Source organism: Heteronotia binoei, chromosome 3 (assembly GCF_032191835.1).
Source record: "Heteronotia binoei isolate CCM8104 ecotype False Entrance Well chromosome 3, APGP_CSIRO_Hbin_v1, whole genome shotgun sequence".
Classification (NCBI taxonomy): Eukaryota; Metazoa; Chordata; class Lepidosauria; order Squamata; family Gekkonidae; genus Heteronotia; species Heteronotia binoei.
In genome coordinates, this window is record NC_083225.1 from 117,689,061 (window position 1) to 117,705,959 (window position 16,899).

A 16,899-nucleotide genomic window follows, 5' to 3' on the forward strand; every position below is an offset into this window, starting at 1 on the left:
CAGCCACAGTAGAAAACCATTGCTGTCCTCAACCAAAAGCCTGACAGAACCTCTTTGCCTTACAGATCCTGCAGAATTGCATAAGATCCTGCAGGGCCCTGGTGGTATTGGCTAGAGAGTTCCACTAGGTTGGGGCCAGGACCAAAAAGGTCCCAGCCCTGGTTGAGGACACCCGGACATCTTTGGAACCAGGGATCACTAACAGGTTGTTATCTGCAGAGCGTAAAGCTCTCCTGGGGACATACCAGAGGAAATGGTTCCACATATAACGTTGGTCCCAGACCACTCAAGGCCTTAAAGGTCAGTACCAAGACCTTGAATGTTTAGGTTACTGTAGATCATTTGTTTGCTCTAGAAATATGAGGAGTTAAAGATTTATTTCAAGAAGTATTTTCATTACAGTGTTTGTTTGAAATATATTTGTATTGCTGAGATAGTTTGAATTTTACTACACCCTGAATTCGTCATGCCTCATGTTAATCCTGTTAATATTAGTATTAATTTATTATTTATACCCCACTTTTCTCCCATGTAGAGATGCAAAATAGCTTACAACATTCTCCTTTTTCCATTTGAACCCCTTCCCCAACAACCACGTGAGGTAAATTAAGCTAAGAGTGTGTTACTGGCCCAAGGTCACACAGCAAACTGAGAGAGTGGGGATTCTCGTGAGAAAGTGGGGATTTGGATCTGGCTTGCCCATATTGTACTCTGACACTCTAACTACTATGCCAAATTGGTTCTCTACCTGACTGTACATAGTGAAAGACCAGGTCAGTTAGATGGTTTTTAATTTAATAACAAAGTTTTCATGATAAATCCTAGTGGCAATTTGGCTATTTTATTTATTGAGAGAGGTGTACTTCATACATAAAGGTTTTATTATTCTGTTCTTCCCTCTAGATTCTTAATAATAAAGGAGCTGCAGAATTTTCCATTGCAACAAATGAGACATATAACATAACACCAGAATATATTGGTTCTCAGCTGCTGCTTAAGTTGAAGAGGATGTCAGAGGACTACCTTGGCATGCCTGTTTCCAAGGCAGTAATTTCAGTACCAGCAGAATTTGATGAAAGACAAAGAAATTATACAATAAAGGCAGCTAGCCTTGCAGGTAATTCGCATTTTTCTTGGTACTGCTGCCAGACTGAGTTCTTTTTCATAGCATCAAAGAGTATAGCTCTGTTCATATGTTACAGTGAATGCACATAGACACCACATGTACATGTGTTCATTTGTTTGTAAGAACTAATGTATGTCCACTTTATAAATAAAAATTGGGCCAGTACCTGGAGAAATTTGGGTTTTAATTTATATAGTTATATATGGGTTGACCAGAACATGAACATTATTCAACATGTATAAAGCAAAATTAAGTGTACACTGTATGTGGATTGTACATACATTCACTATAACTTGTGAACAGAGCTTATGGCTAATAGGTTGGAAAAATTTGCTGAATCCAAGACAGCATTTACATGGGTGCAAGGAGAGGGATCCCAGGAGCAAAACTCAGGGATGCATTTTAGGTGCCTGTGGAAGTCAGAATCTTAGGGGGAAGTCCTTACACTAGCAGTGGTTACAGTGCAGTAACCTTTGCTTATACAAATGTTAAAAATCAGAATCAATGGAGCTCACAATTGAGATGAAATATTCTTGATTAATGCATGCAAATGATGACAAAGGAGAGGTCAGGAAAAGTAAGATGTAGTTCAATAAAGCCAGTATAAGATTATAGGGGAAGTATTTTGAGTTCTGTGAGATAGCAAGCCCTGCTCCAGTGATGAAGCATATCAGCTCCAGTGACAAAGTGTCTGGAACAAGGGAGTAAACAGGCAAGTTTAGCAGACATGTGAGGAGAGGACAAGTGGCATTTTTTGTTTTAATAATATGTTTATATGTCTACATATAAGATAATATAAAATATTTAATATAAAATTCCATCAAGAGAAGCTAAGTGAAAAGGGTTAAAATGGTAAGGAGGGAAAATAGTTAAAATACCTTTAGGTGCAAACATTGTGTAACTTCTGTGTTGTAGCTGCTCAAACAACGCAGGTGTAGCTAATTTTAGTTCTGTTTCAATAGTAAGGAGAACAAATGGTTTACAAATACCTTTAGGTACCAACATTGTTTAACTTCTCAGTGTTGTAGCTGCTCAAACTATTCAGGTGTAGCTAATTTTAGTTCTAATTCTAGTTCTTTTCTAATTTTAATTCTTTTCAAGTTTTTTAGTCTTATTCTAATTTTAGTTCGGTTGTAACTGCTCAGATTACTTAAGTGTAGCTAATTTTAGTTCTAAACAGGCTCAGAGGTTGTTGGCTAGTTTTACCACAGAACAGGAAGGGGTTTTTTTTCTCACAAGTTTTATTAAGTTTTTACAGGGAAGGTTAGGGAATTGGGGGAAGGATCCAGGGATAAGGTACAGAAAGTAAAAGAATAGATTACAGTTATTACTACATCAAGAAAAACAAAAGAAAAAGTATAATTCATTATACCTGAAAGTACTCAAAAGTAGTACATAGATATTACCTTTAAAGTCTATAAACATTTTGATATTACTATAAAATCCTACTATTTAGTGGGAAATTCCGGATTGTTGTCTATCATGTCTGTGCTCATACAAAACCACATCTGTATATCGTTAATCTACACAAATCAACAAAGGAAGAAGAAAAAGAAGAGAGAGAAAAGTTCAAATTCTGGTCTTCAGTACTGGCTTATTAAGCAAGAAGTTTGTGTATATAACAACAGCAACTGTGCATTTCTCTATCTAAGTTACAAAGGAGTCTCAAGGTTAACAAAAATAAAAACAGCTTCTTATTAACCATGAAAGGCTTTTGAGTTAAATGGGTGCAGTTATGATGCGCATGTCTTATTAGCAAATGTTGATAACTTTAGGCACCTACTTGAACAGCTAGCTCTCTTTAATAAGCAAAAAGGGTGGGTTTTCTAAAAAGAAAAAAATAAACAAGGGAGGAGAGAAAAAAGAAAAAAATACGAGAGAGAGAGAGAGGGGGAGGGAAAAAAACTCCCACGGAATGCTGTTTTTACAGCACTCACTTCCAACAACAAAGAACAGGGCAAAAAGCACTGGCCATTCCTAATTGCTCCCACAACTTCACACTAAACAGAGAAGGGAACCCTTGATCTATAGGGAAAATTCATCTCACTCACATCAAGTTGCATTCACTAACTTTTCTGGAATACAAAAGAAAAAAAAAGCAAGCCCTCATTGGATTAATTCATTGGCAGACATCTCAATGCATGGGGATAAACAATAGGGAACCTCTTCAACTACCATTCTAAAAAGGGCAAAAATAATCAAGGTATGTCAGCCGCCCTGAGCCGCCTAGGCGGGGAGGGCGGGATACAAATAAAATTTATTATTATTATTATTATTATTACACATTTTCCTTATGTTCCCTTTCATATGCCTTCTTATGTGTGTGCATACCTGTATATGTATGTATGTATATATGTATGTAGTTCTAACTACAATAGTCCAAATTCTAATTAAACAGCTTAACTTTTTAGGCTATATATTAGCATGTATTTAAATTTTAAAAGGTTTTACAAATTGTTAGAGTCATTAAAAACCTTCATTTTTAACAATAAGTTTTAAAACTTCATTATGGTTTTGAGATTTGCAGAAAATCACACCAAACCAAAACAAGCTACCCACTCAATTTGAAAAATTTTGAAAAATCCCTCAGGAAAAAAAAGTGTTTCAAAATTAAGTTCCAAAATGTTTTGCCCATTAAAGAATAGTCTTATAGTCTCTTCTTATAATTCAAATAAAAATGCAAATCCCCTAGTTCAAAAATCAGAATATCCATTCCAAGATATTACTCCAGATCCATAGTATTTTGCCCATCTCAACCCACTGTATGGTAACAGTTTATAATTTCTTCTTAAAAGTTTTCAAAGATCTGATCCTTGTTGGACTTGTCATGAGGCTGTAAATTTTAATTGCATCAACCGATTTTTTCCCTTCATTGCTGAACGTTTTTACAAAAAGCTTTGGAGCCAGATTGGAGTTACTCCCCCCTTTCTTTCTCTCAGTGAACTGTAGGTTTTGTTTCTCTTGCATAAGTACATATTCTGCATTCATTTTAAGATCAGGCAAAGCAGTCTCAAACAGTTGTCTTTCCACTTTTCCCCGCTTTTCAGGCAGATTTTGTGCTCCTTGATAACTCTGGTCCTGAATATTTTCCACATTTTTCATTTCTTCACATTTCTCCAGACATTTCCCCATCCACTCCTTAACCAATTCTGCTAAAAGACTGATTCCCTGCCGTATAGAAAGTATAGTAACCATAAAATCTTTTGAATTATTCATCTCTGTTTGGTGAATCATTTTCCCTGCGGTTATAATCAGCACGATAGTAGAAATCAGAAAATAGGTTCAGAGTGCCAGGCTAAAAATCCAGAAATCCAGCTCTTCTCATGTAAAGTCACCTTCCACCTTTGATCAAACTTTATATAGTATTTTGATAGTCCAATTATCGCTTATTTAATTTTCAACCAGATCTGTCCACAACTATATACTCAGTCCAATTCCTTTTACTTGAAATAAAGACAGTTGCTATAAGCTTGTTCTTTTAATTTTAGAAGCCTCTCTTGTGGGGGGTCTTTTAGCCTCCCCCCCTTTTTTTTTGAACAGTCAAATTTGGTTTTATAATAGGACTTTAGCTGATAGGTTACATTCCAAAATGAACTTACTTGCAAGGTATAGTTCGTTAGTTGAAGTAGAAAGACGAGTAGAAGAAAGTATTTTGTTACTGGTGGACACAGCTAGAGCCATACAAAATGGCAATTGTCACAGTGAGGTTTCAGGATAGACAAAGAACCAGGCTTCGTCCGACGATGAAATCCCTGGGAATGTCGCATTCCATGCTGTCAGGGGTCCCCTCGGGTATCCGAACATCCAGACACCCCTCGATCTGCTCAATTTAGGGAGTTTGCAAGAGCTGCAATTCCCACTGCCTTGCTGAGCCAATGCCAGAACAGGAACTCTCAGAACAGGAAGGGTTAAACGGGGTGACAAAGGACAAGGATTAAAACTGAGGGCACAGGGCTATTTTAAACTCTAATTGCACTTTGGAACTTTACTACATTTATAGATTAAAGTACTAATACCAGAGACTAGGGATAGAGAATTTAAAGATAAGGTTAAACCTTAGGCAGGTTTTTGTAACAATAAAAGGAAAGCAAATAACAAAACAAACTGCCGCTAGGGTTTAAATACACCTAGGGCAGGGGTGGCCAATGGTAGCTCTCCAGATGTTTTTTGCCTACAACTCCCATCAGCACCAGCCAGCATGGCCAATGGCTGGGGCTGATGGGAGTTGTAGGCAAAAAAACATCTGGAAAGCTACCGTTGGCCACCCCTGACCTAGGGCTTAAAAACAAAACAAAGCAGGGGTGCAATTTGAAAGTAAATCTAAAATGTTAATTATCACATTATTTAAATAAGGGGTTTTTTTCTTGCAAGAAAATAAGCAATTGCATACCTCTGTAACTGCTGAGGCTATTCAGCCATAGTCCCCTTTAATTCAAGAAGTGCTAAATTAACATTTGAAATTAAATTAGCATTTGAAGTAAAAGGCAGCCTGAGAAGAAGAGGAGGTCTGAGCAGCTCCCTTTCAGCAAGATCCATTGTTAATTACTCAGTCATCTTTATTGGTTAGCGGTGGACACAGCTAGTGCCATACAAAATGCCACTGGATTGGCTCCAATGAGGGATGGAATTTTTGGTCCATGCTATTTACAGGTTAAGAACCCCGTGGTGCAGAGTGGTAAGTTGCAGTACTGCAGTCCAAGCTCTGTTCACGACCTGAGTTCACTCCTGGTGGAAGCTGGGTTCAGGTAGCTGGCTCCAGGTTGACTCAGTCTTCCATCAGCTTTCCAAGGTCATTAAAATGAGTACCCAGCTTGCTGTGGGGAAAGTGTAGATGACTGAGGAAGGCAATAGCAAACCACCCCATAAAAAGTCTGCCTAGAAAATGTCATGATGTGAAATCACCCCATGGGTCGGTAATGACTCGGTGCTTGCACAGGAGACTACCTTTACCTTTATTTACTTAGGGTTCCTATGAGCAGGCCCATTTTGAGAGGTAGTAGGCCTTGCTCCAGTGACCAAGTGTCTGGAGCAAGGGAATAAATGGGCAAGCTTAGCATGTGTGCGAGTTCAGCAACAGGGTGAAGAAGCCAGGACACAAGTCTTTCCACATCCCTAAAAATGGTAAGCACACTTTCTACAAACAAATCTACATAGTTAGTTTCATTAAAAGGGGAATTAAAAATAAGAATAATAAAAAGTCAATTGTGAAGGTAGAATGCCAGCAAGGGGTTGGGAGCTCCAGTGTATTGCACTGAGTGTAACATGTATGACTATCTGTCAACAGGACAGAAGTCATGAGTGTATGCTCGGTACAAGGAGCTCCTGGTTCTCGGGAAAGAGTTTGCACCTTCAAGGCCAAGGTGGCTGACCTGGAGAAGCAGAAGCAGTCAGGCACATGGATAAGACTCTTGGGGATTTGTTAGATGTGTCCCGCTCTCAGAATGGCAGCCCTGCTGCTGTCAGGGATCATGAAGGTCATGGGGATACGGGGCTGATGAAAAGGGGAATGTTCCTTCAGAAGGCACCCCCTTCTTCATTTCATGAACAGGTATCCCTTCACACCAAGGAACCATACCTGGGTAGGAAGCGAGGGAAGTCTTTGTAGTTGATTATTTGATCCTTAGGCATGTAGATAGTGTGAACCTGTGAACTGACTGCGTGGTGACTTACCTGCCTAGTTCATGGAAGTATCTATAGTAAAATGGGGGAGCTGGAATGCTTAGGGTCATAGGAGAACATAAACATTGTGGGCATTTTAGAAGAATCATTAAAGGGTTGCTTTATATAATTTCTGCTGAATATGCTGGATAAAATTATCAGGAAATGAGAATGAGTTTACTGACAAATCAATTTATCTTTGAAGGACTGGAAATCCTGCGAGTAATTAATGAACCCACAGCTGCAGCTATGGCATATGGTCTCCACAAGGTTGATGTATCTAATGTTTTGGTTGTGGATCTGGGTGGAGGAACATTGGATGTTTCTCTGTTGAACAAGCAAGGAGGGATGTTTCTGACGCGAGCCATGGCAGGTACAGAGAAGTGTTTTCTTCTGATTAATTTGTTGCATTAGTTTATGATACACTGCATGTTTCAGTTACATATTGCAGGGAGGGCCAACGGTAGCTCTCCAGATGTTTTTTGCCAACAACTCCCATCAGCCCCAGCCATTGGCCATGCTGGCTGGGGCTGATGGGAGTTGTAGGCAAAAAACATCTGGAGAGCTACCGTTGGCCACCCCTGACATTGGATCTTCTCTATTTTTATAGTGCTTGAAAGTGTATTATGCTTCTCCATAAATACTTTTTCAATAAGTTGGTCAACATTAAAAAAAATTAAGATGGGTCTGATCTTCAGATGCTTAAGATGAATAGATGCTTATGATGAATTAGTGATGGCTCATGAGGTGATATGATAACCATCTTCAAGTACTTGAAGGACTGTAATATGGCGGATGGTCCAGAGTTGTTTTCTGTTGCCCCAGAAGGTTGGACCAGAACCAATGGGTTGAAATTAAATCAAAAATGTTTCCAGCTAAACATTAGGAAGAACTTCCTGATAATTAGAGTGGTTTCTCAGTGGAACAGGCTTCCTTGGGAGATGGTGGGCTCTCCTTCTTTGGAGGTTTTCAAACAGCCTAGATGGCCATCTGACAGCAATGCTGATTCTGTGAATTTAGGCAAATCATGAGAGAGAGGGCAGGAAGGGTTGCATCACTGCTTAGTTCTTGTAACCCTTTCTTACACACCCAGGGAAATGCTGATCACCACTTTGGGGTCAGGAAGCAGCTTTTCTCCAGGCCAGTTTGGCTGGGGATCCTGGAGGTTTTTTTGCCATTTTCTGGATCTGGAAAAGGGATCACTGGGGATGGGGAGAAGGTATTTGTGAATTTCCTACATTGTGCAGGGGATTGGACTAGATGACCTGGATGTCCCTTCCAACTATATGATTCTATAAGAAAGGGAGAACATAAGAACATAAGAGAAGCCATGTTGGATCAGGCCAATGGCCCATCCAGTCCAACACTCTGTGTCACACAGTGGCCAAAATTTTTTATATATATATATATGTGTGTGTGTGTATATATATATATGTAAATAAAAAATTTTGGCCACTGTGTGTATACATACACACACAGACACACTGTGGCTAATAGCCACTGATGGACCTCTGCTCCATATTTTTATCTAACCCCCTCTTGAAGCTGGCTATGCTTGTAGCTGTCACCACCTCCTGTGGCAGTGAATTCCACATATTAATCACCCTTTGGGTGAAGAAGTACCTCCTTTTATCCATTCTAACCCGACTGCTCAGCAATTTCATCGAATGCCTGTGAGTTCTTGTATTGTGAGAGAGGAAGAAAAGTACTTCTTTCTCTACCTTCTCCATCCCATGCATAATCTTTTAAACCTCTATCATGTCACCTTGCAGTTGACGTTTCTCCAAGCTAAAGAGTCCCAAGCGTTTTAACCTTTCTTCATAGGGAAAGTGTTCCAAACCTTTAATCATTCTAGTTGCCCTTTTCTGCACTTTTTCCAATGCTATAATATCCTTTTTGAGGTGTGGTGACCAGAATTGCACACAGTATTCCAAATGAGACCACACCATTATTTTATACAGGGGCATTGTGATACTGGCTGATTTGTTTTCAATTCCCTTCCTAATAATTCCCAGCATGGCATTGGCCTTTTTTATTGCAAATGCACAGTGTCTTGACATTTTCAGTGAGTTATCTACCACGACCCCAAGATCTCTCTCTTGGTCAGTCTCTGCCAGTTCACACCCCATCAACTTGTATTTGTAGCTGGGATTCTTGGCCCCAATGTGCATTACTTTGCACTTGCCCACATTGAACCTCATCTGCCACGTTGATACCCACTCACCCAGCCTCAACAGATCTCTTTGGAGTTCCTCACAATCCTCTCTGGTTCTCACTACCCTGAACAATTTAGTGTCATCTGCAAACTTCGCCACTTCACTGCTTACTCTCAACTCCAAATCATTTATGAACAAGTTAAAGAGCATGGGACCCAGTACTGAGCCCTGCGGCACCCCACTGCTTACCGTCCTCCACTGCGAAGACTGCCTATTTATACTCACTCTCTGCTTCCTATTAATTAGCCAGTTTTTGATCCACAAGAGGGCCTGTCCTTTTACTCCATGACTCTCGAGCTTACTAAGGAGCCTTTTAGCATTATTATAAAATAAGTTTGATTAACTTATGAACTTGTATTATTTTGGCATTTGTGTGGAATTTAAATGTAGAAATACCTTCATTTTCTATTTTAAAAATTCCAAGTAGACTCAATACTTGAAAAAGAATCGCAGACTGCCACACCTTATGCTACCATAGCACTTGTATCTTTAATTTTTGCTATGTAAGTGGTAGGAAAAAATAAAAGTTGAAAATAGGGAACAAATTTTGTAGTAAAATAAAGTGTATTATTTGGTCATTAGTCATCTTATACTGTCACATTAGGGCTAGCATTGTATTTGAATTTTGAGTTAAACTTTATAATGACCTATTCAATAGTGTGGTGTCACAAATATAGTGTATTGAATGTGGACAAAGAGCAACATTTAAACTATGAACATACCTTTGTAAATACACTGTCTACAGCAAGAATTTCCAGCCTTTTTGAACTTGCAGGCACTTCTTGAATTCTGACACAAGGTGGTGGGTGCAACCACAAAATGGCTGCCAGAGGAGGGTGGAGCCAAACATAAAATGTGGAAATGTGAGATTATGCATAATTTCAATTATTTCAGGCAAAACCCCGGTTTAACAGCCACCCCAAATTTGTAAAGTTGTAAAGGTCTGGGAGGGAAATGAAAATTTGGGGTAACTGTTAAACAGTTTTTGATCATGTGATTGGCACAATACATGATTAGGCTGTCTTGTTCATATTGGTGTTGGAAATTCCACCAGTCTGTCGAAGTATTAAAGAAAATGCATTTGGTAGAAGCTTGCCACAGATTTAATGTGCTTGCCCTGCACCGCTGATATCTAATGCTGTTAATTGTTTAATATGTGTGGACATTGCATTTTAGGTAATAACATGCTTGGAGGACAGGATTTCAACCAACGGCTGCTACTCTATTTGTATAATGAAATCCATCAGATGTATGGCTCAGTGCCCACCAAAAAGGAAGAAATACATAGACTTAGGCAAGCTGTAGAAGCTGTCAAACTGAACTTGACAATTCACAATTTTTCTACTATCAGAGTTCCTCTCACCATGCAAAAGAAGAACCACCATGAACATTTGCAGGAAGAGAAACAAGCATATAGCAAACAAGATGAAGATTTCTCCGAAGATGACCATTCAGTGAAAGATAATATGAGGGAAAGAGAAACACTGAGCAGCACTTCAAAACAAATTCTCTTTGAAACACAAGTTTCACGGAAACTGTTTGAGACTTTAAATGAGGACCTTTTTGAGAAGATCCTTGTGCCTATTGAGCAGGTATTGAAAGAAGGACATCTAGACAAGTCAGAAGTAGATGAGATTGTATTAGTTGGAGGGTCTACCCGTATTCCAAGGATACGAAAAGTTATTACAGAATTCTTTGGGAAGGAACCCAACACCTCTGTTGACCCGGACTTAGCAGTGGTAATAGGAGTGGCTATCCAGGCAGGAATTGTTGGGGGATCCTGGCCTCTCCAAGTTAGTGCTGTAGAAATTCCAAACAGACATTTACGAAAGACAAATTTCAATTGAGTGTCAGTGTTCTTACATTCTGTTCTTTTGAGTTCTATAACTTAATCCCTTTTGCATGTTTCTGTAGTATTTCAGTATACACTGGGTTGCATCCTACGGATCTGTCCCACTAAGTGGTGCCTTTCTCCAGTGCAAGGAGCCTTTTCCTGCTGCAACAGTCTTTTCTAGGAAAGCACCATTAGTCATGTAGCAGAACCTTAGGATCCAACCTATTACTGTTTTTCTTCTCGTCTTCAAGAATTGGACACTAAAAAATTGGTTTGGATATCTTCAGGTTTACCTGAGCTGCAAGAGAACATAGTCGCCCCCCCAAATGTTGATAATCAACAGGACCTCAAAGACTTTGTTACTTGAAAATGGAATGACGTCCTGGAGTAATGACTGAAATAGTGTTGAAAATGAATCCTGGTGTTCCCCAGGAGATGGTATTGACTGTGAGCTGGTCTGGTGTGTAGCAGTATTAATGCAGATAGCGCAACTAAAGTTCATCATATACAGCATTTAAAAGCACTTTTCTGAAGATTGTGCAAAAGCTTAAATATACTTTCTATAGAAGCACTTTGCTGAGAACTGATTTGTAAAAACCACCCCAAAAATCTCAGTTGTGTGGAACAATATCACTGTTTCTCACTTAGTATGTTTAACAGTATGTGCTATACAGAGACACTTGAAGCACCCCTTTGTTAGAGACAGTAATAGTCTATGGGTTTTCCTACGTAAGTGTTGCCGCCAGTTGTATGTGTTCTGATTATAAGCTGGAAACTGCAGACGTATGACAATATAAAGTTTGCCTGAGCTGTTGGCTTTCAGTTTTGATGAGTGAATTCTACTGAATCTCTCTTTTTTTTTACCTTTTTCTGAAAAGTTGCAGTCCAAAGAGCAGATAATGTAACCATTCCATAAAACCTGAAACAGCAATTCAACCTAGGCTTTTGTAGAAAGTATTGAAAAATATTTCCAGGACTCCTGAAATTTTTAATAATGCTGGTATTTTTTAAATACTGTTGTTAGCTTTTGAAGTAAATATTTCACTGCTAACTGCTTAATTTAGTTTGCAATGAAAGGGTTAGAGATTGATCCTATCTCCTAACATGTCAAAGTCCACACAGTGTTATGCTGTGAACGCAAGCAATATTATGTATTTCTGGACATTCAGTCACCAGGACAAAATATTACATAAACTAAAGCAATCTGAGATACAACTGCCAGTGAATTTCCCAAGTCACTGTGGCTGAAAAATGTGCTAGAATAAAATAGTTGCAAGCACCTTTTTCTGATTACCTGTTTTATACACTGTATGCCTCTGCATGAATTTGGTCAAAGATTATCACAACTTCTTGTTGTAGAGCAAACATTCTGAGAGATGGTCCCAAATATTTTGTTTCAACCCAGCTGCCTTGGTGACGATTTTTCTAGTGGCTTGACAGATGTGCACTTTTCTGATTAGTAGCATGAAGATGACCCAGGAAGTAATTTTAAGGATTTATAAGACATCGTACAGAGCAGAAGTTATGTGAACTACCCTGTAGAGCTGGTTCTCCTATAGGATCTATATATAATATCGGTATTAGCAGGAACATAAGACATATGGCCAGGATCGAAACAACTTTGAAATTAGTTCTGTAAGCCAAAGGGGGGGGGGGGGTAGCTTTTTAAAATCCTCTTCAAACATCAGCTCCCTATACAGGAAAATCAGTTTTTAAAGCAATTTAAGATTTCACAGATTTGTGGTATAGCATGGATGTCAGCTGAAAACCAACATATCCCTCAAGTGAGGGAAAGCATCTCTTTAAATCCTGACCCTTTTGTGTATCTCTTGGGAGACATAAAAATTAGCCATTAAAAGAAACTGCAAGTTTTTAAAGCAGTTGTGTCCAGGAACACAGGAAGTCAAATAGTGTGGATTGGATTGTTTGTAGAGTCTGAAAGAAAAACATGGACCATATAACAATTTTTTAAAAATGTATTTTTCTCATGAGGGGAACATGAACGTGCTTTCTTTGGCCTGTAATTTTGCCAATCTGAAGCCAGCTTCCCTAAAACTGGGAGCAGAGTTTCTGTACCTTAGTGTGGGTCAGGGTCACACTTTTGCTAGACTTGGCCAAAAAGCCCTTCAACCCACTGTTAGATATTTCTGTATCAAAGCAGAACCAAATCTAGGTAAAAACTAAGTGTAATGGAAGAATTTTAAATGAAATATAAATTCAGCATAAAATTTGGTATCTCAAATTTATATTTGTTAGGAATACAGCATTTTCTAGAGTTTTCTGCAGATCAGAAAAGAATTGTGTGCAGCCTAATGCTAAAAGTTTTAACTAGATGTGCTGGGCAAGCAGAGCAGCTTTGGTGGTCCTCACCTTCTCAATTAGACTCCAGTACTGCTAGTTTGCTAGCACTGCAGCGTTCTAAATCCTAAATAATTTATGAGTTATTGTGCTGGCGCAGTAACTTGTAGGACTGAGCTGTTTTGGTGGGGAGGGTGGGATATAAATGGAACCAACTAAATAAATAAATATTTGTTCCTTTTCAAAGTGCTGAGAGTCACCTGAAAATGTAATTTTTTTGGAGAGAAGTAAATATTTCAGACATTACAGTGAGGTGACTTTGACAAACCATCATAAAACAAGGAAATATAGTCAAATGGTACTCTTACTGAAACCACTATTTTTAAAAGAGAAAACAGGCCACTGAACACTTGTACATTCAAATTGCTTACAAGGGTTTATATAACATAAAGACCTCTATATGCTTACATGCCTTAACTTCATTCTGGTTATGAGTCAACATTTTTGTGCAGTTTTGGAGTATGGTTCAAAAATGAAGGGTGGATAATAATGGTAATCTTTTGGAGACTACATTTACAGAATGGTCTTTTTGTATTATTAGAATAAAAAACTTTGTACTACATCTTGTTTATTCTGATATACTGTTACATTAAATGTTTACAGGGGCAAGAACATAAGTGGAGGGGGCTCAGTGATCTCACATTTTCTACTTCGTCAGTGTTTCTGTAGGAAGTGTGCAAAACATTTGAAGAGTGCTATAATACATATCCTGTGGCTTCTGAAATCCTTGCTATCTTCTAAATGTAAATAGCGGCAGCACTGGGATAAGAAATATTCTAAAATATGTATTTCATTCACCAGAGATGCTACATCTGGCCAATATTTTTTTGCTTCTTTGTGACCATCCTTTTACAACAAAGGGAAAATAGTTGAGTGTATTTCAACCTTATATATACATTATGCTAGCAATATAACTGAAACAGATTCAAACTGGTTACAAAATATTCATAAATCCATTTTATTCAAATAATTTATAACAGATTTATTAAAAAATTAAATAATATAAATATTGCATTGTTCCAAAGATAATTGGGATACCTGTCCCAAAACAGGCCACATTCAATTTGTAAAGACAAATCTGAAATGAGTCATTCTGTTTTTGGAATGGGAGGCGTAAACTAGTTTGCATAAAATATTTATAACACATAGTTGAAAAGCAAATTAGGTTTATGACTTGAGTTATAGTTGTGCTCGCAAGAGGTATCTTGGTATCAGAAACATCAATGCATTTTTGAGATTTTTTAAAAAAGTTTCAGAAATATAGTTAAGGTTCATCCCTTGTGGACAAAGTTAGGCTTCAGTACATTCTGATATATTGGGTGTAAGACATCCTAAAAATTAACTATGCAATAGCTACATAATAGGCACTTGATATATTTTTACAGAACGTGTTAGTAAGTCTGCCCTGTTGAGAGAAAATCAAAGGCTTTAATCATTTCACTTTTATGAAAGACTATGTAAGAATACTTGTTTGTTCCTTTTTGCAAAAATGTAATTTTTTGTCCACTAAAAACCTGCATGTGTGGGTGCTTGAAGGGTTGGAGTTTTTATTTGTAGGGAATTTTTTTAGTACAGGAGAGCATTTGGATCCAGAACATGCCACAGTGTCTTTGTCATGTGATGCTCTCAACAGCTGGGCATCTGGGGCTAAGAGCATCTGCTTGTTAAACTGAAAAGGCTGAAGGGAAGCTAAAGATGAGTTGTTCCATCAGAATGTCCTGCTGGTAAACATGCCTTGTACACAAGGAAAACAGTGTTCTTATCTGGAAAGGATGGTACAATAAACTCCAATAAAATGATAAAGACTGGAGTACCAATGTGGTATAGACTCACGGGGGTGGCCAACGGTAGCTCTCCAGATGTTTTTTGCCTACAACTTCCATCAGCCCCCAGCCATTGGCCATGCTGTCTGAGGCTGATGGGAGTTGCAGGCAAAAAACATCTGGAGAGCTACTGTTGGCCACCCCTGGTATAGCGGTTAAGAGTGTCTGGGAAATCCTTGTGCCATGGAAGCCAGTCATACTCTTTCAGCCTAACATACCTCACAGGGTTTTGTGAGGATGGAATGGAGGAGAGGAGAATGAGAGAAAGGGAACAAATGAATTAGATAAATAAAAATTAAGCTGATAGTGTGTATAGAACAATTTCATAAAAGATGTTAGCCATGTAGCTTCCAAACAATTGGAACAAAGCAAGCGCCGCCACCCCCACCCCCCATGTAATGTATATATTTCTGCAGGGATTAGTATAAAAATCACATAATGGTTCCTTCAAAATGATTTTTAAAACATTCTGATAAACTCACATCAAGCATGTTTCCAAAAAAAGGTCTTATTCTTTTTTTGTTAAGGACAACCAAAATGACAATCTTGAATTCCTCAGAACTCCAATAGGCCATGTGTACAAAAAAAGGAGGGGGCAGAGGACAGGTGCATTGGGGTATAGTCAAAAACTCTTTGGTCTGCAGCTTGTCTTATCCAAAGACAGAGTATGTAGTATGCTGCAGCTTTAACCAGATTGCATGCCTGTGGTATTATGCTTAAAAAATCAGTTTCCCTGCTCCTTTATCCTCTTATTTATCACCAAGCAGGATGAAGAATTCTGGAGACCTGAAAAGTATGCATACTTGCTTTTAATAAAATTGGGGGACATTGCTATTCCCTTATTATGTTACTGAAACGTAATGGTCAAATAAATTGCAACAAGGAGAAACTAGATGAGGGAAGGATGTACAGATTTTCTGACTAGCGCAATGTCCAAGTGGATGCTGAGAAATACAAAACAAGCTTTACTGAAGCAGGGCAGAGTCCCACCAGATGTGGGCACTGTAGCCAAGGGCCACAGATAAAAGTATCAAATTACTTTCACAAATATCAAAAGTTCTATATGAAGGTTTGCTAGAACCTATATGAAGGTTTGCTAGAAATTCCACCAAAATGATTTATATAAAACTAAAAGCATTTATAAAATGAGCAGTTCAGTTACCGATTTTCCTTAAAATCATGTTATAAAAATGAAACTCAACATTCTTCATTAGAACTTTTCACAGAATTTACAAATGAAAAGAAATATGAACAGCATTCATTAGAGGTTAACTGCCTTTTGCTGTATTCCAACTTGTGATGCCATTTCATAAAACACGCCTTTCTGTTGCAACAAATTCTGTGGAGTATCAAATTCAGCAATTCTTCCAGAATCTAGAACAAGCACTCTGCAACAGAAAACAAAGATACTGTGGCAATTTGTTATTTTTTGGGTAACTGAGGAAGAAGCAGAGCTGGTGGTACTACTGCCTTCAAAAATTTAAAAAATCAGTCCATACGTTTAGAAAATCAAGACCTGCATATGAGTTTGTGGGGGTGGAGAGTGGGTTTTTTTGTTTGACTTGTATAAAAATAGTCTGACCCTATTTTACAAAGCACTGAATCTGTCTTTCCCAAAACAAATTGACATTCTAATTTCCTAAATGAAAGAATGCTTTCCCCCACAGCATTAACTTCAGCATTAAGCACTGATGTGTGGCATTAGGTGGCTATTAAACTAGCATTGGATGCAAACCTTCACAAACAGCTTATATGAAAGAAATTTTGTCACCTCCTGTGGCTACTGCTGAGAGGTGAGGGACCAGAACAATCCCACCACGTGCTACAGCGGGCTGCTACATAACAACAAAGAAGCTTGTCAAAAATCATCCCCCTAACTCTTGT

The 16,899-nt window shown here is 38.4% G+C and overlaps 2 protein-coding genes across 2 annotated transcripts in view; one reads left to right on the forward strand and one right to left on the reverse strand.

Moving 5' to 3' along the window:
• HSPA13 (heat shock protein family A (Hsp70) member 13) overlaps window positions 1-12,113 on the forward strand; it is a 28,943-nt gene extending 16,830 nt beyond the window's left edge. Inside the window, exons 3-5 of the mRNA XM_060234407.1 lie at window positions 904-1,117; window positions 6,990-7,157; window positions 10,177-12,113. Coding sequence (XP_060090390.1) covers window positions 904-1,117; window positions 6,990-7,157; window positions 10,177-10,847 — 1,053 coding nt within the window. The 3' untranslated portion in view covers window positions 10,848-12,113. The remainder of the gene's footprint in view (window positions 1-903; window positions 1,118-6,989; window positions 7,158-10,176) is intronic.
• A 2,021-nt stretch (window positions 12,114-14,134) lies between these two features.
• The window catches only part of LOC132569093 (multidrug resistance-associated protein 1-like), a 56,088-nt gene continuing 53,323 nt past the window's right edge, over window positions 14,135-16,899 (reverse strand). The window contains exon 28 of the mRNA XM_060235274.1: window positions 14,135-16,403. Coding sequence (XP_060091257.1) covers window positions 16,277-16,403 — 127 coding nt within the window. The 3' untranslated portion in view covers window positions 14,135-16,276. The remainder of the gene's footprint in view (window positions 16,404-16,899) is intronic.